Genomic DNA, 25,968 nt, shown 5'->3' with positions numbered 1-25,968 from the left:
GTGCTGGGCACATGGCAAGTGCCCAGTATTATTATTGTTGTTGTTGTTGTTAAAATCATCATCATCTGCGTGGGAAACTCATACGGGGTGGAGTCAGACCCAAACCCAGACCTAACTCTAAATTACATGTTCTTAACTATTAGACCATAATCATGACGATGGTAATGATGACAAAAGTATTTAAGACACACCAAGTGTTTGCTCTGTGTTGGGCCCGTTTGTATCGTTAACTTCTTGGGTCCCCAGACAAGCCTGTGAGGTAGGTCACTGTTAGCATCCCCAGGTGCCTCTGACGCCCAGAGCTGAGGGTCTCATGGGAGTTGGTGGTGCAGCCATCAGGCAGCTGGACTGGTCCCCCCACCCTGGTCAGGGTCAGGCCACCATACTCTCCCTCCTGGACTATTGCAGGGACCCCCCAGTCATACCCCCCCTTGGCACCCCAGCCTGGGCACCAGGGTGGTCAGCACTCCCCTCCCACGAGTCCTCCCCACTTCCGCCCGCCCTCGCTTCCCCAGCCCCGTGAAGCCAGATCTAATTCCTGGTTAAACCTTACAACAGCGGTTCGTGGCTCACAGAATGAGACGCAGGTGTCTGTATGGGTGTGATGTGCGGGGCCCTTAACGTGTTTGCAAACCCCGCTTTGCAGCCTCCTCTCCTTTCCCCCCACCCCTGCTCCCCCCGCGGCTCTACCCAGATGCTCCTCTCAGGATGCTCTTCTCACGCTTACACTTCAGCCCAGCTCAAAGCCATCGCTTCCACGAAACTCCCCTCTCACCTCTCCTTCCTCCGTGTCCCAGGCCGCCTCCATGCCGGACGTGACCTGGCTAAAGGATGGCTTGCCCTTGCCTAAAAGAAGTGTGACCTCCGTCAAGGATGGCCTCACCCAGCTCCTGGTCCCCGCGGCCAGCCTCGCTGACAGCGGCCTCTACACTGTGGTGCTGAGGGGTCCGCGGGGGGAGGAGGCCACCTATAGCTTCCGCCTCAGGGTGGCAGGTGAGGCAGGCCCGGGCTGCGGCTGGACACGGCTGGGCCGCTCCCCAGGGCCTGGTCACAGGTCTGCGGGATTCTACCCGCCTGGGTGTGCCCGTGACCACACCCTGACCCTTCTTATGCGCCCCAAGGGAGAAAGGAGGAGGGGCCGGGGAGGGGGGTATCACTGTCCTTCTCTCCGGGCGAGGGCTGGGGGGGGGGGGGCGTTGGGGACAGTTGAGCACAGCCCTCCCCGGACCTCTGTTGTCCCTCATTTCGGGTCAGTGAGTGGAGACAGTCACCACCATCGCATCACTCCGAAGAGCGGTGGCAAGAATTGTCTGTGGTCCTCCCCTGCGATAAAGGTGGTCTCCCCCAGCCCCAGCCCCGGAGGGTTTCTGAAACCCAGAAATGATGGGCAACTAACAGCGAGAGCTCTGTAACTTGGTCTTATGGAAGCCCCCATTCTGTTCCTGTGTCATTTTACTTACAAGACAAAGTGAATTAAAATGAGTCTTTTTGGAGGTTTCCCACCCTCTAGCAGTAACTGCAGAACTGGCCCAGTTCTCTCTGGCTCCAGCCCCCTGCCTGGCGAGACCGTGTCTCCAGGGCCCTGGAAGAAGTGGGGACCACGGGCAGGTCCTGGGGACCTGGAAAGACTCAGGGCCCTGGGCAAGGCCAGGTGGGCACTTCCGGCTCCAGCCTGACCCCTCTGTCCCCGCAGCGCGCCCACGGGCCCCGGGGCCCATCCTCCTGCGGGAGGGCACGCTGGGCTCAGTGATCGTCGAGTGGGTGCCGTCCCCGGACGAGGCCGACGGGAGGGCCGCCCCGCTGCACTACACGGTGCTGACGCGCTCCTCCCCGCACGCGCCCTGGCGCCCCGCGGCCGAGCGCCTGCACACCTGCCGCTTCACCCTGGTGGGCGTCCTCCCGGGCCACGAGTACCACTTCCGCGTGGTGGCCAAGAACGAACTGGGAGCCAGCGAGCCCTCGGACACGCGCCAGCCCTGGGTCGTCCCGCGGCAGCCGCCAGGTGAGCTCCGCGCGGACAGCGGCGGGGACGGAGGCTGGGAGGGCGGGGACAGCCGCCGGTCCATCGCTCTTCCCACCTCCCGCCCCGCCCGCCGGCGCCCGGGTCCTCCGCGTCTGCGATTCAGGGTGGGTCCCGCTTCTTCCGCGGGGAGAACGCGAGGAGCGGAGCTGTCTGCGGGTCTTGGGTGGCCTCTCGAGTCAGTGGCAGGCGAAAAGGTAGACAGAGACCAGTGGTTCTCCGAAAACAGTCTTTTACAGTCAAATAGATGCGAACCTTCAAAGCAGTTGCCAGAAAAAGCAGGCCGTGAAATCAGATGCTCGTTCTCTCACTTTCACGAGTTTCTAAAGTAGAAAAAGGTCTGAAAGGTTCCACACCAAAATGCTAGCTGCGGTATCGGTAGGTAATTGGTTGTGCTTGGTTTTTATTCCTTCTCCCTTGGATTTCTTGTATGTTCCAATTTGTCCACACTGAGCGTGTGTTAGCTTGTAGTACAGAAAAAAGAAGTCCAAAAATTATCTTAAGAAAAGGATAAAAAATGAGTAGAGCAGCCTTGGGGCCAAGTTTGCAGGTGAGACACGGCAGGAAGGTCCAGGCAGTGCCCGAGTTCACCAGGGGCTTGGGACTCGCCGCAGCCCTTCTCTCTTTCTGACCCTCCTCGCCTGCCAGTTTCCACCGCAGACAGGGTCACGGTGAAGGCTCCCAGCTACCAGGAGCCCGACCTGAGACAGAAGCCCCGCTTCCTGGTGGGCCTGCGGACCCACCTGCTGCCCCTGGGTTCTGAGTGCTGCATGACCTGCGCCGTGCGGGGCTGGCCGCGGCCCCGCGTCACCTGGTTCAAGAACGACCAGAGCCTGGCAGGCGACCCCGCCGTGTACAGCACCGACCTGCTGGGCGTGTGCTCCCTGGTCATCCCCAGCGTCTCGGCCGAGGACGGTGGCAAGTACAAGGCGGTGGCCGAGAACACACTGGGCCAGGCCATCAGCACCGCCACCCTCATCGTCATGGGTGAGACGCTACCCGACAGTGGGGCGAGCTGGCCGGGTGGGGGGGGGGAGGAGAACCAGAGACGCAGCTCCCGTCTGCCTTCAGGGAGTCCTCAAGGGGCCCGTCCCCTTCTAGAGGGGTGGGCTGGAGTCAGGACAGCGCGGTTCTCCGCCTGGCTCTCCATGAGCGCTGTTATTTAACCTCCACCTTCGGCCCTCCTGGGGCCTTGGTTTGCCCATCGCAGTGGATGAGATCACTGGTGAGCAGCTCTTGGCCTGAGGGGCTACGTGCCACCCGCCTAAGCTTCCCACGATGGCCTCGCGACCCATTTTGAATGAGAGAGAAAGAGGCTTCTTCTCAGTTGCACCTTCATAAATATGCCCAGAGAGGGACACCTAGTGCCCCAAGGCCACCCTGGTTCTCTCATGGGTATTCCCCAGTAAAGTAAATAATGTGTGTTAATAAGAAAACTAGCCTTTTTTTTTTATTGTTAGAGTACATTTCTTTTATGTTTTTAATTTTTATTTTATATTGGAATATAGTTGATTTACAATATTGTGTTAGTCCCCAATAGTATCTTATATTTTGAATAGTTAAAAAAAAAAAAAGTAACTCCTAAACATTTTTAATTAATCGGGATTGACCTTTGTTCAGCGATGGCCCTTTCAACCCGGGAAAGGAATGTTGCGAAGTGCCCAGCTCGTGTGCACGCCTATCGTTTGGGGGAGGTTACGGTTCCCCACGGGGCCAGGGAAGAACTTTGCCCAAAGTGGGGGAGCATGTGGTGGCTGGGGATCTGAACCCACACGCCCGTGGCAGAGCCCCGAGGCCTGACCCCCTGCGGTGTCACGTTGACCTTCAGGATGACAAGCCGGGATCCTGGTCCTCTGTGTCTTGCAGAATCTAGCTCTGAGCCCCAACACACCCTGGAGTGCCCCAGCCCGTCCCCACAGCCTTGGAATGAAGGCAGATCCTCGAAGGTTCACTCCTCACACCGCACTGGCCTGGGGAGGCAGTCCCAGAGGATGCAGGACGCTGGCCGTGCCCAGAGCCCCAGGGAGAGGGGAGTGAGTGGGCTCCTGGGGAAGCTCCTCCCGGAGGGCACGGAGGCCCACGGAGGAGAAGAAGCGAGCATTCAGCCTCCCAGCCCCAAGCTGAGTCACTGAACAGGATGGCAGCGAGCCTCCTGCCTGGGGGAGCAGAGGGAACTGGATGTGTCTGCAGGATGGAGGCCAGATCCCTCGGGGGAGGTCAGGACGGGCTGTGCCTGAGTGACCACAGTGAGGGGAGAGCACGGGGGCCTGAGGACCTGGGCGGGAGCCAGGTGTGTGTGTGTGTGCTGGGACAGCTGCTCTCTGTATGTTGTTTCTTTATTAAAGCATTGGCTAACACTGGCAAACCATTTGCAAGTGAATTTGGGGTCTGCACGCTGGGGAGAAGATTCCCAGTGCAGAGCCTCTGTGCCAGGCTCCAGCCAGGGGTGGGCTTCTGGCTGGAGGGAAGAGCTGGGCCAGAACCGGGCTCTTCTGCATCCTGGGGCTGTGCAGTCAGTTCCAAGGGTGGGAAAGCTGGGAACGTTCCGAGGGTCTGCATGGTGGAGAGACAGCCCCCCACCCCCCACCCCCGCCCCGCCCTGCCCCGCCCGAGCCCGTGTCTCCTGCATGCCTCTGTCTGGCCAAATCCTGCTCAAAGCCAGAGGCTTCCCTGGGTGGAGTCTGGGCTGGGAAATAACACTGCTGCGCAGGCTCTGTGAGCCCCAGCTTGCCCCTCCACAGTCCCACTGCCCCGTGTCACCGATGTCACAGACAGGATGGGATGCTGTGCGACCCACCACCTCCACCAGAAGCTCTGGTCCTCCTTCACCTTCCAGGCCTGGCCCCTGAGCCTCCTAGGCTCCCGGGAAGTAATAGGTATCAAAAGCTTTAACATGTATAACTCTCTTGATGACGCAGTAATTTCATGTCCCTGCATGTATTGTTATGAGGGCAAAATAGGGACTTTTTCTGAAAAACAGAAATGGAGTTTACCACCAATAAACTCTGAATAATTTCCACTTTATACCTCAGACAGAAGAAAAATGATCTCTAGAGATAAGTTCTGAGATGCAAGAAAAAATGGTCAGCAAAGATATTTGAAAATATTTGGGTAAACAAAAAAATGCTGGCTGCAAATAATAGTAATAATATCTACTAGGATAGACTAAAATATTGGACAAACATTAGGTGCAATTTAGGAGAAGAGTGATCAGAGGTGAAATATGCTAGAATATTATTATTCTTAAACTTTTGCACCCATTAACAATAACTGGAGTTAAGCCTAAACGAATAGGTTCTGAGTGTATAGCTTCCAAACAAAATATGGAATGAGAAAAATAATGGCAATCAATCAAAAAGAGGGCAAGTAAGGAGGAGGGGAAAAAGAGGAGGGGGAGGAGGGGGGCAAAGGAGGGGGGAGGGGAGAGGAGGGGAGGGGAGAGGAGGGGAGGGGAGAGGAGGGGAGGGGAGAGGAGGGAGGGGAGGGGGAGGGGAGAGGAGGGGGAGGGGAGAGGAGGGGGGAAGAGAAACAGAACTCTTGGGACAAATACAAATAAATAGAAAATATATCAGTAATCACAATAAATGCGAGTTAGATTCTCCAGTTAAAAAAATCACCAGACTAGATTTTAAAGAACTAGCTGTATCCTGTTTGCTAAGACACACTTAAACACAGGACCCAGAAAGGTGGAAAGGAAGAATGAAAAGGATATTTCAAGTAAATACTAGCCAAAAAGTAAAACAAAAACAAACAAACCCCCCGATATAACTACATTATATGTAGCACATAAATAATATTAAAGCGAATGCCATTACCAGACACGAGTCTGGAGTCACTGCAAAAGGTTAAAATGTTTACATCACCAGGAAAGTATAACAATTCTGAACTGGCGTGGACCTAAAAATAGAGCCCCCAAATATAGATAAAAATATAGCCACAAAACATCTAAAGCAGAAATGGACAGATATACAAGAATAATTAACAAAATGTATCTTTAAACAATTAATGATTCAAACAAATAAAAAAATGGAAAAGAGGAAAACATTTAGAACTGAATGATAAATAAAATGAAAACTACACATCAAAACCCTTAGGAGCCAGTGAAAAGCAAATGCGGAAGAAAATTTATAGCTTATATACTCACTCTGAAAAAGAAAAAAAAAAGCTCTAAACCAATAAGAGAAGGATCTGTGATAGACAGTTTCCCAGCCTCCCAGCTAGGTAGGTCATGTGACTGAGTTATGGCCCAGGGAACAAGGGCCAAGTGGTGGGAACTATTTCCCCGGCTGCCCCCTTAGGACTGGCTGTGCAGGCGTCCCTTCTCTCCCTTCCTTCAATGCCCAGCTTGATGCCATGCATTCTTGTAGGACCCTGTAGCTCTAGAGGTCGGTGGAGCCACTGACCAAAGGACCCCTCACTCCTGAATGCTTCCAGGGAGAACAAGTCCTCCAGACCAGCCCGCCTTGGGCTGTGATATGAAAATTAACCTGAACCATATTAAGCTACTGAGATCTAGAGGTTGTCATGGCATTTAGCAAATAACTTTTTAATAAATGAAATAATTTTTAAAGAATAAAGCAAATAACTTCTTTAAAATGAAACAAAGTAGAATAACTTTAAAGAACTTAGAAGACAACAATGAAAGGCAGAAATTATAGTAGTGTGTAAATTATTACACATTTGTAGAAAGAGTAATATAATTCAAACGTTGTCTTTTTGAAATGGCTAATAATACTGAAAAACTTCTGTTATGATTAATCAAGGGAAAAAAAGAAATGGCAAAAATAAACATTAAGAATGAAAAACAGGACACACTACAGATTCGGCAGAGAAAAAAGGTACTATTAAATACTTGATGTTAAGACATTTGAACATTTCAACGGAATGTGTGAATTCCTAGAAAAAAAAATCATTTACCGAAACAGACTCAAGAAGAGACAGAAAACCCGAATAGTCCTATATCATTGAAGATATTCAGTTGGTCGCTAAGCATTTTCCCACAAAGAAAACAGCCCAAAGTCTGGTAGGTGAAAAGTTCTTGCAAATGCATCAGGAACATTTATAATATTTTCTTTTCTTTTCTTTTCTTTTTTTTTTTTTTTTTTTTTGCGGTACGCGGGCCTCTCGCCGCCGTGGCCTCTCCTGCTGTGGAGCACAGGCTCCGGATGCGCAGGCTCAGCGGCCATGCCTCACGGGCGCAGTCGCTCCGCGGCACGTGGGATCTTCCCGGACCGGGGCACGAACCCATGTCCCCTGCATCAGCAGGCGGACTCTCAACCACTGCGCCACCGGGGAAGCCCAACATTTATAATCTTAACCAACTTCCCCAGAGACTCGAAAAAGAAGGGGGACTCTCCACCTTATTAAATAAGATTAGTCTAACCTGATGATAGAACCACAGGGACAGTACAAAGGTGGAAAATTATAGACCAGTCTAACTTATTAACGTAGACGCAGAATCGTTAACAAATGTTGGAGAGCTGAATCCAGCAGGAGGGGAATGTTCGTACGTCACAACCAAGGTAGGTTTGTGCCAGAGCTGCAATATTGGGGTCATATTAGGAAAATGATTCATGTAATTCGCCACATAGATAAAATAAAGGAGAAAACCACACAATCATTTCAATAGATGTACATGAAGGATTTAATAAAATTCAACATCCAATGAGAAGTTTCAGAGTGTTACAAACAGACTCTGGAGCCAGGCTGCCTGGTCTTGAAAGCTTAAGGAGCTCTGTAGCCTCCAGGAGCTTCTTTAATCTCGCTGGGTTTCAGTTTCCTTATTTATAGAGATGAAGATAATAATAATAATAATAGTACTTTCCTCATAGGTGTGTTGTGAGGATTAAAATAATGTACATAAAGGCCATTTACAAAGACCTGCAGCAAACATCGTAATTGATGTTGAAATGTTGAAATCATTCTCTTTAAAATCAGAAGCAAGACAAAATGCCTACAGTCATCATGTATAGCTAATAGTGTACTGGGGCTCCTCGCCAGCGCAACAAAAACAAGTAACTATGTAGGAATTGGAAAGAAAGAAACAAAGCTAGCATTACTTGCAGATGATATGATTGTCTATACAAAATGCAGAATAATCTACAAAATATACAAATTAATAAAAGAATTCAACAAGCGTTCTGGATAAAATAACCGAATACATTTGTATTTCCGTAAACAGCTCGACTCAACTGGAAAATGTAACTTTAAAAAGATATCATTTAGAATAGCAACAAGTACAATACCTAGGAACAGAGCTAACAAAAGATGGATAATGGAGAAATTATAAAACCTTATTAAAGAAAAAAAAATTTTAAACCATAGGATTTTTTTTAATAAATTTATTTTATTTTTTATTTATTTATTTTTAGCTGCGTTGGGTCTTTGTTGCTGCGCGCGGGCTTTCTCTGGTTGCGGCGAGCGGGGGCCGCTGTTCCTTGCGGTGCGCGGGCTTCTCATTGAGGTGGCTTCTCTTGTTGCGGAGCACGGGCTCTAGGCGCCCGGGCTTCAGTAGTTGCAGCACGTGGGCTCAGTAGTTGTGGCTCGCGGGCTCTAGAGCACAGCCTCAGTTGTTGTGGTGCACATGCTTAATTGCTCTGCTGCATGTGGGGTCTTCCCGGACCAGGGCTCGAACCCGTGTCGCCTGCACTGGCAGGCGGATTCTTAACCGCTGGACCACCAGGGAAGTCCCTTGAAAGAAATTTTAAATGGCATAAGTAAATGGACAGACTGCATCCCTGGATAGGAAGATAATACTACAAAGATATCAGTTTGCTCCAAATTCGTCTATAGCTTCAATACATTTTCAAAAAAAATTCCAACAGGGCTTTTCACATAAATTGACAAAGTGACTCTAAAATGTATGTGGGTGAACAAAGAGTCCAAAAAAATGTCAGGGAATTCCTGAAGAAGAATAAAAAAGAGAGGAGGAAATTTGCCCTGTCAGATATCAAGGCTCAGTATCACTACAGTATTGATAACTAAAACAGCGTACTTTGGATGCATCAGGAAACATACGCGGGACCAGGAAGAATAAACCCAGGCCTATTTGGAAACTTGACTTATGACACAGTGGGCACCATAAACCAACAGGAGGGGATGAACTATTTCATAAGTTGTTCTGGGACAATTGGTTATGCAAGTGAAATTGAATTCCTACCTTATTCTATACATGAAAATGAATTCCAGGTGTATTAAAAATTTATATAGAAGTGGCAAAGCTATAAATCTTAGAACATGCTAGAATAGGAAAATATCTGTATTACTTTGAGGTAGGGAAGGATTTCCTAAGATGTCAAAAGCAAAGCCATAAAAGAAAACAGATTAATTTGACTGTATTAAAATTCAACATGTTTTACCAAAAGTCAATAAAGAACGTGACAGTATAAGCCACAGAATGGGCGAGGGATCTGCTGCCTGATCAGGTCAGTTACTGTCCGTGATTCGTGTCTCTAAAAACGTCTTCAAATCAATGAGAAAATAAACATCTCAAGAGAAAAATGAGGAAAAGACGCAAACAGACCTTTCCAAGAACAGGTAATACAAATATTGGCTCAGAAATATATGGACAAGTGTTCAGCCTCATTTGTAACCCTAACCTCTAAACCCCAATTTGTAATATTTAAACCATAATTGTATAATGGGTCACTTTATCAGACTAGTGAAAATTAACAGTCCGCCCAAATTCTGGTGAGACTGTGGACTCTCGCCAACGGCTAATAGGGATGTGAATGGGAGAAAGCCATTACCTGAGCAGGTGGAGTGTGGGAATTACATCAGTGAGGGTTCTCTGGAGAAACAGAACCAATAGGTTACATGTGGATGAATAGAAAGAGATTTACTCTGAGGGGCTGTGGAGACCGGTCAATCCCACAGTCTGCAGCCTGCAGGCTGGAGGCCCAGGGAAGCCAGAGGTACTTCCAGTACAGACTGAGGCCCAGGAACTGGGACCCGGGGAGTCAACAGTGTCCGTCCTGGTGTGATCCGAAGGCCCAAGAAGCAGGGTCATCCCTCTCTAAGGGCAGAAGATGGAGGTCCCAACTCAAGCAAACTCGCCCTGCCTCCGCCTCTCCATTCCATTCAGACCCTCAGGGGGTTAGGTGACGCCCACCCTCCCTGATGAGGACCACCTTTACAGATTCCAGTGCTAACCTCTTCTGGAAACAACCTCACAGACACACCCAGAAGCCATGTTTCACCAGCCATCTGGGCCTCCCTTATCCCAGCCAAGTTGACACAGAAAACTGACCATCCCAGGAATGATACGCTTTGACCCAGCAATTCCTCTCCTAGGCTATAGTCTAGACAAGAAACTTTGGTACGTGTGCCTTGGGGAAAAGATTTCATAGCAGCATCGTGACTGTTACAATAGCCACAAACTGGAAACAATGCAATATGCACCAGCAGTAGAATGGATAGAAAAAGAAATAGAATAAAGTTTCAAAAACGAGTAACAACTGCTTTAGTCATTAACGTGGAGGTATCTCAAAAAGAGTTTGATCGAAAGAAGCAAATGACATAAGCTACACACAGTGTGTGTCCATCCATCTACATCCGGGTCAACAGCAGGCAGTCAGCATGCTGCCCTGTAAGGATGGACACACACAGCGGCACAGCCGTAAAGAGGCTCGGGCGGTTAATTAACACAGGTGTCAGCTAGCAGTTACTCCTGGAGGCAGAGCTGGCGAGAGGAGAAAGAAAAAATTGCAGCTCAGCTAAGGCGAGGCCTCAGGGAAACCACGGTGATCTATTTCTTAACTTGGGTAGGTAACATGGAGTTTATGTTTTATCATTCTTTCAACCAGAAAAAAAAAATACTTTTTTGTACACTCTGGTATGTACATTTAACAAAATAAGTAAAAGTAATAAACTGTTGCACAAAGCATTTGAATAGAATTCCTCTCTCTCGGACACACACACACCCCTCTCATTTCTCCCCTCTCCTCCCCCGACTCACCTTTACTGATCTTTATATGTAAAACATTGTACTCGAAAGAGTGCTGTTGAATGCGTTAATTCAGGTCACAAACATTGCAGATTTATTCAACTGAGTTGTATGTTTTCTGTTCCCAATTTTAAGGTGGGTGAGATGTCTCCCGTGTCTATCTCTTAAGCTACATTATATTGCCTTTTACTCGTACATAATTTCCAAAGCACAGGAAAGGCCTTCTCACATCTGCACTGAGTCATAAAAGATAAGATAGGATCGTTGGCGACAGTCTACTGTGGTGAGAGAGGAAATGAAAGAGAGGACAAGACAACGGTAACTTATACCGGACGGGCACAGGTCCTAGCAGCCCAGGTGCGCTGGTCTCCGCCCTGCCCTCCAGCGCCCCTCAGCGCCAGGCCACGCCCACGCCTCCCTCTCTTTCCCCTCATTGGCTGTGGAAACACGGCCGCAGCCAACCAATGGCAACGACCAAGGGTGTCGTCATGCGACTGGAGACACCCCACCTTTCGTGAGTCCTCGGAACCCCCTGCTGAGAATGGTGGGGGTGAGGGGGGGGCTGGAAGATGGGACCCGTAGGGGCTCAGAATGAGTGGGGGGCAGCGCGAGCTGTGGCCGCCAGAGACCCCGCTTGGAAGGGTTCTCACGTGACTTAAGGCTCTGCCGTTGCCATCCTGAAATTCTTAATTTTTAAACAAGGGGCTTCCCGTTTGCATTTTGCACGGGACCCGCAAGTATGTCACCGGTCCTGGGTGAGGGTAGGGTTAGTTCCCAAATTTCAGTGCATGTCAGAATTACTCCGGGGGCTTAGCAGTAATATTACCACTGATAATAATGTGATGGATGGCTGTTGTAATGATATATAGCCAGGACGGCAGCAGCGATGGGGACTTTCTCAAATAGGAAAGTGACCCTCTTACTTGTCGGGTTAGAGGGCCGTGGCCTGGGCATCCTGGAGCAGCAGCTGACCCAGCTTTGGGTGGCACTGGCCGGAGAAGCCATGGGGCTGACCAAGCGGGTACTGGCCGTGGTCTCTGCAGAAAGTCTGGCGCAGCTGCTCTGGGCCAGGGAGGGGCCGTAGGGCCAGCGGGTGGTGCTGCGGGAGAGGTCAGGCGGCCTGGAGAGGGGCCCCTGAGCTGCTCTGCCCACGGCTGGACCGGGCCCAGGCATCAGGCTCCCACCTAGAGTGTCCTGTCGGGTCCCTGGCCACCAGCCTCTGGGAGATGCTGCAGCCCCTGGGGACAGTGGGAGGCCCAGAAGGCCGGCTGGAGCGAGGACTGGGCGTCATGGTCCAGCGAACCTCAGAGGCAGAGGGGCCCTGGCCACAGGGGCGGCTCTCCCAGGCCCTGCAGCTGCAGTGACAGGAGCCAGGGAGCTGGGGTGGGGGACGAAAGTGTGGCAGATACCTGGTGAAAACAAACTGCACTGACTTGAAGGCTGCCCCTGCCCGCTGGGGGACCTCAGGCACCTCACCTAACCATCCTGGGTCTTGGACTTTCCTCAAATGGCCAATACGGCGGTCCTGCCTACCTCCGGGGTCATGAGTGTGAATGCACTTTGAACGCTGCTAATCCAAGGTCAGGTCATTACCAGCTCCCATGGGCCCCCTTCACTCCTGCTGGTGGCAGCTGAGGGCAGCAGGCCCCGGAAGCAGCGGGGCTCACAGGACAGAGGAGGACAGGGGTCTGGCTCACCTACTCTCCTGTGGAGGCAGGCAGGGAGGGAGGGTGTCACTGTCACTCACCTGCAGCCTGAGGCCCAGCCCCTGTCTGTGGGAGCCAGGAACCTGAGGCCCGGCCTCCAGCCCATGGAGATTGTCCGGGTGTGATGTCCACTGGGGTCAGACAAGGCCCAGAGAGGGAAAGCACGTTGCCCAGAGCCTCACAGCGAGTTAGGGTAGAGCTGGGCTTAAATTCTAACTCCCAGTTTAATGTTCTTTCCACTCTCCCCCCAGGGAGGGCCTGTCCTGGGGCTGAGGCTGCAGACTCCTGGGGCTCCGCACCCCGAGAAGCTCTGGGTGTCCCGCAGGTGCCATCCTGTCCCAGCACCGTCGTTTACCAGTTGTGTGTCCTTGAGAAAGTCACTCAGTATCCCTCAGCCCAGTCCTTCATTGGTGCCATGGAGGTGATCACAGACCCTCCCCCAGACCCCCCATCCGTGCTCGCACCCAGAGGGAGGCCAGCTTGCCAAAACCAGTGAGGAATGGCTGGAGCAGGTGGGAGAGGCAGGCAGTGGAGTCCAGCAGTGTGGGGGCCAGGAGCCCCGCCCAACCCAGAGTGCATGGGTGGGGTGGGTGGGGCACTGGGGAAGCCCTGGCCCCCTCCTGAGTCCTGGGACCCAGCGGCCTGCCATCCCAGACCTGACCACCAGGTGGTGCCCCAGGCTTTGCAGCCGGGCCGGACACGTGGCTGTGAGAACTCGTCCTTCAGGAAAGGGGGCTGCGTGGGGGCAGGGGAGGAGGATGGAGGGCGGCACCAGCCACCACCAGCAGGTTCTCCCTCCCCTTCGGATCTCCCCTGGGCCCTTCTGGGAGAACTCCGTGCTGGACCAGGAGCCCTGTCCCTGGCCTGGCGGAGGGGGTGTCTCCTTCCCCAGCCACCTCCCCTCCCCGCGCCCTCCTCCCCCCCCTCCCCCCCCCATGGTCCTCAGCCTGGGGTCTTCTGGTATCAGGGCTCGGGTCCTGGGTATCACTTAGAGGGGCTTCAGAGGGGAGGTCGGGAGGCAGGTCCTTGGGGGTCTTGGTGACCCGCATGGCCTGTGGCTGGGGACAGTGGGCAGGGCCAGCGAGACCCAGCCCAACGCCACCTTCTCTCTCGTGCTGCCGTCTGGGCCTGCTTACGTGTCCTCGGCACGTTCCCTCCAGGACACGGGAGGACAGGCCCACACGCAGACCCCCTCTTTCCCCCTGGGCCCAGAGCCTGGTGTCTCCCTGAGGGAGTGGCCAGCGTGGAGCCCCCCAGGGCCTGGCTCAGATGGCCCGGACAGGGCTGCAGACTGGCCCATCAAGAACAGGCCGTGGCCACGGCCAAGGGCGAGTGGACAGGGCGGCGGCCAGGCCCAGCCGGAGGCTCAGACGAGACACCCTCCCTGGGCTGTGGTAGCCCTTTCCGTCCAGCCAAGCCCACCTCGGCCAGGGAGGCGGGCAGGCAGGAGGTGGGGAGACAGGGCGCGGCCTCAGCTCCTGGCAGCTCTGCTGTGCTCCCTCCCGACACACGGTGTCCTGGGTGAGGTGCCTGTGATGTGGCCAGCATGCAGGCACAGGCCCTGGGAGGGTGGCCCTGGCAGGGACAGGTGCTTCTCTGCACATTGCTGCCCGGAAGCCGTGGGGAGGGTGCCTTCCAACAGAGCGACCTTCTCGTCCACCTTGGGCTTCAGCCTGCCAACTCCAGCCTCCCCTGGGGGGTGTCCTCCCCTGCCCCGCACAGCCGCAGACCTACAGCTGGTGTGGAGCCCTGCCAGCCTGCACCCCACCTCTGGCCATCCTCTGGGGGGCTCTCCTTTCTGTGCGGACCCCCCAGCCTGTCCCTCCGCCCCTCACCCCCTCCTCCAGGCTTGTGGGCCCGTGGACAACCGGCCAGCTCAGGGCCGGCCGTGGAGGGGATGCGTGAGTGTCAGCTGGACGGGAGCCCACCCTGCCCCTCCCCCTGGAGCTGTGTCCCTGCTCAGACGGCGGCTGGGAGTAGCTCTGCAGTCCACAGGGCAGTGGACTCGGGGAGCTGAGTGCCACCATCACCCGCTGTCCTGCCGCAGCTCTGCAGCAGTCCCAGCCAGGACAGCCCGGTCCATCCCAGAGCTGGGATAAACGTGTGTGCCTGCGCCGGGCAGAGCGGGAGCTGGCAGAACTGGCGGCGGCAGGGCTGCCGCGGGGGGAGCAGCGGGCCGGGAGGACAGGCGGGTCCCTCCCTCCGCTCCTGAGCTTGCTGGGGAGGGAGACCCCGTTCTGCTGAGCTTACCGTTTTCAAACTCCTTCCTGAGAAGTTGGTTTGGTTTTGTGTTTTAATGATTAGGGAGTTGGTCCGTGTTGGCACGTCCTTGCAGCATCACAGGCACTGTCAAGCTCCCATCAGCCCCTGGGGCGGGGCCCTGCCTGGGCCCCTCTGTTCCTTCGCCGGTGGGACGGTGCTGGCCTGCCCCCTGCAGTGGGAGAAGCCGGCTGGTTCCTGTTACCAGAGGGCAGGGGCCAGTCGGGCCATATCACGGAGAGGCGAGGGAGGGCGGGAAGTGGGTTTGGCCCAGGGAGGTGGGCTGAGGAGGTCTCACCTGTTCCAGGTAAGAGAGGTGTGCCTTTGTCGTTTGCTGAATGCTGCAGCTAGCGGACCCACCCGTCCCCCAGGCCTGGCCTCGCCCAGGGAGCTGCCGCCCCGCCCCGGGAGCCTCCTCTTCCAGAGCCAGGCGAGGCTGCCCGGCCTCACCTGGAGGCCAGGCCCAGGGTGCGGGCTCCGGACTCCCGGGAAGAGTGCACTGCGCACGCGCAAGGCCTTGCCCCGCCCCCAGGCCTGAGGAGGCTCATGGGGTGGGGCTGGCGTGGCAGCCGCAGCTAGAGCCCGGCGGAGGCAGCGCTCAGCCCCCGCCTGCGTCAGGGGAGCTGCCGGTGCTTGTTCCCAGCTTCCCAAGCAAGGAGTCGTGGCTCCCAGCCAGCCTCCCCACGCCGCCGGGCAGCTCACACCCTGTCGTCTGGGTGCTCCCCAGCCCTCCTCCGTGAGGGCCCGGCAGGTGGTGGGCCCGGGCACCGGAGGAGGGAGGCCAGGCAGTGGGCTGCAGGGAGATGACTCTGCAGGCGGACAAGCGCTCCTGTAACGCGGGACGGTTCTGCCCGCCTTGCCGCCAGGCCCTCCCCGCAGCTGGGGCTGAGGACCAAAAGGGGCCAGGAGTGTGCTCACCTGGACTGCCCGGCGTGCAGGTCCTGGGGAGGCCTCCGAGCTGGAGCGTGGCCTGGGCGGGACAGATTCTGGTCATCGTGTGCGCGCAGATCGGCACGTCTGGCCCTGGCTTCTGGGCAGAGAATCGTGGCTCCCGGGCCCCTGCTCCGACAAGGGGCCCCACCCACCTCCCCGTGCTGTCCTGTCTCCCTGGGTTGTCTTTGTCAGAAGGCACAGAGCTGTCTGCGGGTCCCAGTCCATCCTTTCCCTCCATCTGAGTCTGTCCCCCTCGAGGACTTTGAGCCGTTGACGTGTGTTTTACATACAGTCAAATGCACAGACCTCAGTTGTGAAGAGCTTTGATAAATGTCCACAAATCAAGATACAGCGCGTCCCAGCTCCCTGGGTAGTAATCTGCCGGCAGGGCCCGTGTCCCTCGGCACACCTGGTGCCAGGTGCCAGTTTGTGTGTTCCAAGCCTTTGCTCGACTGACTTGACCTCCTGGACGCAGGGCCTCTCCCTCTCTCCCTAGTGGAAGGGCCCTGGGTGCCCTGGTTGTGTCCGGACCCCCCTGGGCTTGGTGACGTCACTGAGCTCACAGGGTGCAGGCTGAGTCCACTTGCTGGGGCTCTGAGCTCTCCCCTTGTCCTGGCGTGGTGCCCACCCAGGGCCCCCGGGACCCAGGAAGGTGGGAGCTGGGGACTGATGCTCTGCCCCTCGGGTGTTGACAGCCGAGCCCTGAGTTTGAACGCTGCCCGGGAGGCCAGTACCCCTACCCCCTGACTCGGGAGGGGCAGTTGGGCTCAGCCCCTGGTGTTAGTAGCCACCTGCCCCAGGCCTTGACCTGGCCCACCTGTCTGCATCTCGTCCTGTGTGATGGGGCCTGTGTTTTCCAGTCTAACACATGAGAGGTTATAGAGAAAAGACTTCAACGTTTTGGGGCACCAAAAATTTCTTTTCAAATAACAGCATTTGAAGCCCTAATACCTGAAGCAGATAAAAGTGGAGCCACTCAGACAGAGTGGGCATGGTGGGCCAGACCCCACCCTCCAGGAACAGCCCCCCTCCTTCCCCAGCTCCAGGGGCCCCAGGGAGATCCTTGGGCTCCGTGACTCACACTTCGAGGACCTGGTGCTGGGCCTGCTCCAGAGAGAGGAGCATGGCTCAAGTCATCCTGAGACACCCCCTTACTGTGAGGGGCGCAGGGCCGTCCTCTAGCCAGAGAGACGGGAGGAAGTGACTGGCCACCGAGTCAGCACTTCTGTGTGTCCTGGGTCCTGATCCCGCAACCTCACGTATTTCTCAGGACCGTCTCACGAGGGGTGTCCCTGCCCGTTTTACAGAGGAAGAGGGACTCTGTCAGGACACACAGCTGCCCTCCGGGGCCCGGGTCAAAGTAAGGAGCGGGCAGGGTGGGAGGGTGCCCCTCAATGGGCGCCTCTCCTGAGCTGGGAGTTCCGGTCACCCGACAGCCACCTGCAGACGCGCCAGGCACGAGGTGGGGAGCATGTCCTGTCACCACGAGGCACGACTGTGCCCTCCCATCCTCAGGATAGCAGGGGCGGGCGATTAGCTTCTGTGGGACCTCCTGTGCCAGGCTGGCCCGAGGGTGGCCGCGGACATCGTGAGGCAGGCGGGAAGTGCAGGGCCGGGTTCCTGAGCCCGGCCGCCCACCGGGCAGCACGAGGCAGAGGCGAGGGGCTCTCAGGCCTCCCCGGGGAAGGCTGCTCCCCTTTGGGGTGGGAGCTGGGAGGGCAGGGGCCAGTCTGGGACTCACACCCTTCCTGGGCCCGTCACTAATGCGTGTGGGGTGAAGTGGTGGAGGGAGGATTTGGGGCCGCCTGTGTCCCCAGAGTTCCCCGGAGCCTGAGGTCCAGGGGGCCTTTTCTCTGTCCATTTCTGTCCCTCCCTTGCCCCAGGTAGGGGCCCTGCTGGGAGCAGAGCTGGCAGGAAGTCAAATGCACAGACCTCAGTCGTGAAGAGCTTTGATAAATGTCCACAAATCAAGATAGTCCAGCTGGGGCTGGACTCCTCACCTTTCAGCCTAGAGCTGCCCTGAGAGCAGGGAGCTGGGGGTGGGGAGAGGGGTGCCTGCACAGAGCCTGGCGAGGGTGGAGGAGGGCGTGGAGGAGGGAGGAGGGAGGAGGGAGGGGAGGAGGGGGGGAGGGAGGAGAGCGGGGAGGAGGGAGGGGAGGAGGGAAGAGAGATGGGAGGAGGGAGGAGAGGGAGGGGAGGAGGGAGGAGGGCAGAGGAGGGAGGGGAGGATGGAGGAGGGATGGGAGGAGGGATGGGAGGAGGGCAGAGAGGGAGGAGGGAGGGGAGGAGGGAAGAGGGATGGGAGGAGGGAGGAGGGGGAGGAGGGCAGAGGACGGAGGGGAGGAGGGAGGAGGGAGGAGGGAGGGGAGGCACATTTTACTGTTTCCCGGGCCCACACCTCACTCTTCTCACCAAATACTCTCAGTGTCTGTATCTTGAAAATCTGTTAATACCACACCTGCCTGTAGAGCACAGGTGTCAAACATGGCGTAGGAGAAAAGGAATGTCAAAATATCACGATAATTTTTATACTGGTTACATGTTGAAATGATAATATTTTGGATATATTGTGGTAAATAAAATGTGTTACTAAATTTAATTTCACCTGTTTCTTTTTACTTCTTTTTTTAAAATTAATTTATTTATTTTTGGCTGCGCTGGGCCTTCGTTGCTGCACGCGGGCTTTCTCTAGTTGCAGCGAGTGGGGGCTACTCTTCATTGTGGTGCGTGGGCTTCTCATTGCAGTGGCTTCTCTTGTTGCGGAGCACGGGCTATAGGTGCGCGGGCTTCAGTAGTTGTGGCACACGGGCTCAGTAGTTGTGGCTCTTGGGCTCTAGAGCGCAGACTCAGTAGTTGTGGCGCACAGACTTAGTTGCTCTGCGGCATGTGGGATCTTCCCGGACCCGGGCTCGAACCCGTGTTCCCCGCATTGGCAGGTGGATTCTTAACGACTGCGCCACCAGGGAAGTCCCTCTTTTTGCTTCTTTAAATGCAATTGCTGGAAGATTTAAATTGCGCGTGTGGATCTCATTACGCTTGTTGGACAGCCGTGATCGCAAGGCGTCTCTCGGTGCCCGGCGCACTCTGGAGGCCCAGGGCCATCCAGCCCGCAGCCTGCCCTGCCCTCTTCCGGGCCTGTGGTGGGGTCGACCGTTGTACTAGGCTGTCGGCACTGCTGAAGAGATGGCCCAGGGAGGGCCCCTGCCTGCCCAAGGCACCAGCTGAGCCCCAATCAGGAAGCCAGCAGACATGACCCGGAGGTCAGGACCAGCAGGAAGGGCCGCGGCTGTGTGCAGGTGCTCTGTTTGCACCATTTAATCCTCGTGATAGACATACACATGGATAATATTATCTCCGTCTTATGTCTGAGGGGCTCGGAGAGGTTAGTGAGCTCAGCCTGGGTCACAAGGCTGCTGAGTGGCAGAGCCATGATTCAAATAAAATTTATGGGACTTCAAAGCCTGTACTCTTAACCCCCAGCTTGTCCCATGGGCTGGTGTCTGGGTCCTGGAGGGTGGAGTGCAGATCGGAACTCCATCCATGAGGAGGGGAGGGCGGAGCTTCTGAGGCCCACGTGAGGGTGTAGGTAGGGCTGATGTTCTCGGAAGGTGTCCTGGGTCCCTCTGCGGGTCTGGGCCTTGACGGCGGGAAGGCTGACCGGCTTCACCAAGGCCGTCCAGCGGCACGTCTCAGGGCTGGACTCGGGGCCAGACTCTTGTGCGGCGGCCGTTCTGCTATCCAGGCGGTGACCACTTTCCACTGGGCTGGTGAAGCCCAGATACAGCCAGGCACCTGGTCCAAAACAGAGCCCTGGGGCTGCGGGTCCCAAGGCCCCGGGCTCTGAGGAGGATAAGGAAGCAGGAGACCATGTTACTGCCACTCACTGTGTAATTAATGAGTTTGTGGGGGCAAAGGAGCCGTTTCTGACCTCTGCGAGCGTGGCCCGGCCGAGAGCTGCGTGTCCCTGCCCAGCAGGGCAGGCGGCCGTGGGCACCACTGGGACCGAGCTGCTCTGTGGCTTCAGCGTTCCTGCTCTCGGGGCTGGGGGTCTCCACAGGGCCTGACCCACCACTGCCGTCTGCTGTGGGAGCCAGGCTCTGCGTGGCGTGGGGTGGCCCAGACCATCACCCCCTCCCTGTGAGGCCTCGCTCGCCCGCTCCAGGCCCAGGGCGTCCCTGCTGTGCTCACAGGTCCGTCCTCAGAGCCTTCGTGAGGGAACTTCCTGCCTCAGCCTGGAACAAACGCCCTCGGAGTCCTGCGCGACTCCTGCGCGGGACGCCCGCTCGGAGCGCGGCGGGCGGCTTCCTAGACGCACCGGCTCCCGTGGTCGGCTGTGCCGTGCTCTGCCCTTGCTGTGTCTCTCTGGCCTCAGTTTCCTCACCCATAAAATGGGGTGACACCACCCCCCCCACGGACCTGGGAAGGTTAAATCTGTCTTAACCTAGGAGGGTTAAATCCATTCTGCCAGGTTGAACGCCTGGCAAAACAGATGCTCTCCAAACCTGCCTGTCTTCAAGGTCCAAGTCAACCCGTCTCCCCCAAGAAGCCTCCCCTGTGTCCGATCATCCTGTCATCAGAGGCAGGCTGAGCCCAGGAAGGGGGCCACGCCCACCACAGAGCCCCCTCTGCTCCAGGACTGATTTCAGCTACACTCACTTATTCTCTTTTAATTAAATTAATTAATTAATTATACAGCAGGTTCTTATTAGTTATCCATTTTATACATATTAGTGTATACATGTCAATCCCAATCTCCCAACTCATCCCACCACCACCACCCCGCCCCCCGCTTTACCCCCTTGGTGTCCATACGTTTGTTCTCCACATCTGTCTCTATTTCTCCCTTGCATACCAGTTTCATCTGTACCATTTTTCTAGATGTCACGTATATGCGTTAATATACGATATTTGTTTTTCTCTTTCCTACTTACTTCACTCTGTATGACAGTCTCTAGGTCCATCCACGTCTCTACAAATGACCCAATTTCGTTCCTTTTTATGGCTGAGTAATATTCCATTGTATATATGTACCACATCTTCTTTATGCATTCGTCTGTTGATAGGCATTTAGGTTGCTTCCATGTCCTGGCTATTGTAAATAGAGCGGCAATGAGCATTGGGGTGCATGTGTCTTTTTGAATTATGGTTTTTTCTGGGTATATGCCCAGTAGTGGGCCTGCTGGGTCATATGGTAATTCTATTTTTAGTTTTTTAAGGAACCTCCATACTGTTCTCCATAGTGGCTGTATCAGTTTACATTCCCACCAACAGTGCAAGAAGGTTCCCTGTTCTCCACACCCCCTCCAGCATTTGTTGTTTGTAGATTTTCTGATGATGTCCATTCTAACTGGTGTGAGGTGATACCTCATTGTAGTTTTGATTTGCATTTCTCTAATAATTAGTGATGTTGAGCAGCTTTTCATGTGCTTCTTGGCCATCTGTATGTCTTCTTTGGAGAAATGTCTATTTAGGTCTTCTGCCCATTGTTGTATTGGGTTGTTTGTTTTCTTAATATTGAGCTGCATGAGCTGTTTATATTTTTGGAGATTAATCCTCTGTCAGTTGATTCGTTTGCAAATATTTTCTCCCATTCTGAGGGTTGTCTTTTCATCTTGTTTATGGTTTCCTCTGCTGTGCAAAAGCTTTTAAGTTTCATTAGGTCCCATTTGTTTATTTTTGTTTTTATTTCCATTACTCTGGGAGGTGGGTCAAAAGGGATCTTGCTGTGATTTATGTCAAAGAGTGTTCTTCTATGTTTTCCTCTAAGAGTTTTATAGTGTCTGGTCTTACATTTAGGTCTTTAATCCATTTTGAGTTTATTTTTGTGTATGGTGTTAGGGAGTGTTCTAATTTCCCAGCACAACTGTTGAACAGACTGTCTTTTCTCCATTGTATATCCTTTCTTTCTTTGTCATAGATTAGTTGACCATGGGTGCGTGGGTTTACCTCTGGGCTTTCTATCCTGTTCCATTGATCTATTTCTGTTTTTGTGCCAGTACCATATTGTCTTGATTACTGTAGCTTTGTGGTGTAGTTTGAAGTCAGGGAGTCTGATTCCTCCAGCTCTGTTTTTTCCCCTCAAGCTTTCTTTGGCTATTTGGGGTCTTTTGTGTTTCCATACAAATCTTAAGAGCTTTTGTTCCAGTTCTGTAAAAAATGCCATTGGTAATTTGATAGGGATTGCATTGAATCTGTAGATTGCTTTGGGTAGTATAGTCATTTTCACAATATTGATTATTCCAATCCGAGTACATGATATGTCTCTCCATTTGTTTGTGTCATCTTTGATTTCTTTCATCAGTCTTATAGTTTTCTGAGTGTGGGTCTTTTATCTCCTTATTTAGGTTTATTCCTAGGTATTTTATTCTTTTTGTTGCAATGGGGAATGGGTTTGTTTCCTTAATTTCTCTTTCTGATCTTTCATTGTTACTGTATAGGAATGCAAGAGATTTCTGTGCATTAATTTTGTATCCTGCAACTTTACCAAATTCATTGATGAGATCTAGTAGTTTTCTGGTGACATCTTTAGGATTCTCTACGTATGGTATCATGTCATTTGCAAACGGTGACAGTTTTACTTCCTCTTTTCCAATTTGGATTCCTTTTATTTCTTTTTCTTCTCCGATTGCCGTGGCTAGGACTTCCAAAACTATGTTGAATAATAGTGGCGAGAGTGGACATCCTTCTCTTGTTCCTGATCTTAGAGGAAATGCTTTCAGTTGTTCACCATTGAGAATGATGTTTGCTGTTGGTTTGTTGTATATGGCCTTTATTATGTTGAGGTAGGTTCCCTCTATGCCCACTTTCCGGAGAGTTTTTATCATAAATGGGTGTTGAATTTTGTCAAAAGCTTTTCCTGCATCTATTGAAATGATCATATGGTTTTTATTCGTCAGCTTGTTAATATGGTGTACCACATTGATTGATTTGCATATATCGAAGAATCCTTGCATCCCTGGGATAAATCCCACTAGATCATGGTGTGTGATCCTTTTAATGTGTTGTTGGATTCTGTTTGCTAGTATTTTGTTGAGGATTTTTGCGTCTACGTTCATCAGTGATATTGGTCTGTAATTTTCTTTTTTTGTAGTATCTTTGTCTGGCTTTGGTATCGGGGTGATGGTGGCCTCGTAGAATGAGTTTGGGAGTGTTCCTTCCTCTGCAATTTTTTGGAAGAGTTTGAGAAGGAAGTGTGTTAGCTCTTCTCTAAATCTTTGATAGAATTCACCTGTGAAGACATCGGGTCCTGGACTTTTGTTTGTTGGAAGATTTTTAATCACAGTTTCAATTTCATACTTGTGATTGGTCTGTTCATATTTTATTTCTTCCTGGTTCAGTCTTGGAAGGTTATGACTTCCTAAGAATTTGTCCATTTCTTCCAGGTTGTCCATTTTATTGGCATAGAGTTGCTTGTAGTAGTCTCTTAGGATGCTTTGTATTTCTGTGGTGTCTGTTGTTACTTCTCCTTTTTCATTTCTAATTTTATTGATTTGAGTCCTCTCCCTCTTTTTCTGGATGAGTCTGGCTAAGGGTTTATCAATTTTGTTTATCTTCTCAAAGAACCAGCTTTTAGTTTTATTGATCTGTTCTATTGTTTTCTTTGTTTCTATTTCATTTATTTCTGTTCTGATCTTTATGATTTCTTTCCTTCTACTAACTTTGGGTTTTGTTTGTTCTTCTTTCTCTAGTTCTTTAGGTGTAAGGTTAGATTGTTAATTTGAGATTTTTCTTGTTTCTTGAGGTAGGATTGTATTGCTGTAAACTTCCCTCTTAGAACTGCTTTTGCTGCATCACATAGGTTTTGGATAATTGTGTTTTTGTTGTCATTTGTCTCTAGGTATTTTTTGATTTCCTCTTTCAGTGATCTCTTGGTTATTTAGTAACATATAGTTTAGCCTCCATGTGTTTGTGTTTTTTACGTTTTGTTTCCCCTGTAATTTATTTCTAATCTCATAGCGTTGTGGTTGGAAAAGATGCTTGATATGATTTCAATTTTCTTAAATTTACTGAGGCTTGATTTGTGACCCAAGATGTGATCTATACTGGAGAATGTTCCATGCGCACTTGAGAAGAAAGTGTAATCTGCCATTTTTTGGATGGAATGTCCTATAAATATCAATTAAGTCTATCTGGTCTGTTGTGTCATTTAAAGCTTGTGTATTTTTTTATTAATTTTCTGTCTGGATGATCTGTCCATTGGTGTAAATGAGGAGTTAAAGTCTCCCACTATTATTGTGCTACTGTCAATTTCCCCTTTTATAGCTGTTAGCATTTGCCTTATGTATTGAGGTGCTCCTGTGTTGGGTGCATATATATTTATAATTGTTATATCTCCTTCTTGGATTGATCCTTTGATCATTATGTAGTGACCTTTCTTTTCTCTTGTAACATTCTTTATTTTAAAGTCTATTTTATCTGATATGAATATTGCTACCCCAGCTTTCTTTTGATTTCCATTTGCATGGAATATCTTTCTCCATCCCCTCACTTTCAGCCTCTATGTGTCCCTCGGTCTGAAGTGGGTCCCTTGTGCACAGCATATATATGGATCTAGTTTTTGTGTGCGTTCAGCGATCCTGTGTCTTTTGGTTGGAGCATTTAATCCATTCACATTTAAGGTAATTATCGATATGTATGTTCCTATTACCATTTTCTCAATTGTTTGGGGTTTGCTTTTGTAGGTCCTTTTCTTCCCTTGTGTTTCCCACCAGAGAAGTTCCTTCAGCATTTGTCGTAGAGCTGGTTTGGTGGTGCTGAATTCTCTTAGCTTTTGCTTGTCTGTAAAGCTTTTGATTTCTCCATGGAATCTGAATGAGATCCTTGCTGGGTAGAGTAATCTTGGTTGTAGGTTCTTCCCTTTCATCACTTTAAATATATTGTGCCACTCCTTTCTGGCTTGTAGAGTTTCTGCTGAGAAATCAGTTTTTAACCTCATGGGAGTTCCCTTGTATGTTATTTGTCATTTTTCCCTTGTTGCTTTTAATACTTTTTCTTTGTCTTTGATTTTTGTCAGTTTGATTACTATGTGTCTTGGCATGTTTCTCCTTGGGTTTATCCTGCCTGGGACTCTCTGCGCTTCCTGGACTTGGGTGGTCATTTCCTTTCCCATGTTAGGGAAGTTTTCAACTATAATCTCTTCAGATATTTTCTCGGGTCCCTTCTCTCTCTCTTCTCCTTCTGGGACCCCTGTAATGTGAATGTTGTTGCATTTAATGTTGTCCCAGAGGTCTCTTAGGCTGTCTTCTTTTCTTTTCATTCTTTTTTCTTTATTCTGTTCCTCAGCAGTGAATTCCACTGTTCTGTCTTCCAGGTCACTTATCCGTTCTTCTGTCTCAGTTATTCTGCTACTGATTCCTTCTAGTGTATTTTTCATTTCAGTTATTGTGTTGTTCATCTCTGTTTGTTTGTTCTTTAATTCTTCCAGGTCTTTGTTAAGCATTTCTTGCATCTTCTCGATCTTTGCCTCCATTCTTTTTCCGAGGTCCTGGATCATCTTCACTGTCATTATTCTGAATTCTTTCTCTGGAAGGTTGCCTATCTCCACTTCATTTACTTCTTTTTATGGGGTTTTATATTGTTCCTTCATCTGGTACATGGTCCTCTGCCTTTTCATTTTGTCTATCTTTCTGTGAATGTGGTTTTCATTCCACAGGCTCAGGATTGTAGTTCTTCTTGCTTCTGCTGTCTGGCCTCTGACTTTAACTTTCCCTTTAATGTTTCTAAGTAGTGATTTTGATGGGTTTTGTCAATATGGTACATGCTTATCATAAAAATCCAAATAGCACAGAAATCCACAAAGGAGAAAGTAATGCAACACCCCAGATCCCACCACCCAGAAATAACCAACAAAAATATTTGCTGTACATCAGGCTTGGCACATGTCTAAACATAAAGGCAGATAGAATGGTAGACAGATGATAGATAAACAGAAATAATGGTATAAGAATGGGATCACATTACATGCTTTGAAAATGTGAAAAGGATAAGTTTATCTGTGCTTACATATGATAGAAAAAGAAAAGGAAAGCTGAAGGCATTATTTGACCTTGGACAAATGATTCATAACCACAAGAGACATCTGTACCTATAAGATCCCTCTATAGACA

General features: G+C 51.6%; 1 protein-coding gene across 1 annotated transcript in view; it reads left to right on the top strand.

Moving 5' to 3' along the window:
• IGFN1 (immunoglobulin like and fibronectin type III domain containing 1) overlaps window positions 1-14,914 on the top strand; it is a gene marked incomplete at both ends in the record, with an annotated part of 37,014 nt that extends 22,100 nt beyond the window's left edge. The window contains 9 exons of the mRNA XM_082834254.1: window positions 798-993; window positions 1,694-2,002; window positions 2,681-3,007; window positions 11,900-11,985; window positions 12,682-12,789; window positions 12,922-12,995; window positions 13,883-14,064; window positions 14,518-14,571; window positions 14,718-14,914. Of these exons, the coding sequence (XP_082690380.1) occupies window positions 798-993; window positions 1,694-2,002; window positions 2,681-3,007; window positions 11,900-11,985; window positions 12,682-12,789; window positions 12,922-12,995; window positions 13,883-14,064; window positions 14,518-14,571; window positions 14,718-14,914 (1,533 nt within the window). The remainder of the gene's footprint in view (window positions 1-797; window positions 994-1,693; window positions 2,003-2,680; window positions 3,008-11,899; window positions 11,986-12,681; window positions 12,790-12,921; window positions 12,996-13,882; window positions 14,065-14,517; window positions 14,572-14,717) is intronic.
• Window positions 14,915-25,968: the final 11,054 nt, after the last annotated feature.

The sequence above is a fragment of the Leucopleurus acutus genome (genome assembly GCF_964270905.1).
Source record: "Leucopleurus acutus genome assembly, chromosome: 2".
NCBI classification, from domain to species: Eukaryota; Metazoa; Chordata; class Mammalia; order Artiodactyla; family Delphinidae; genus Leucopleurus; species Leucopleurus acutus.
This window is presented reverse-complemented; position numbering and strand designations above follow the sequence as displayed.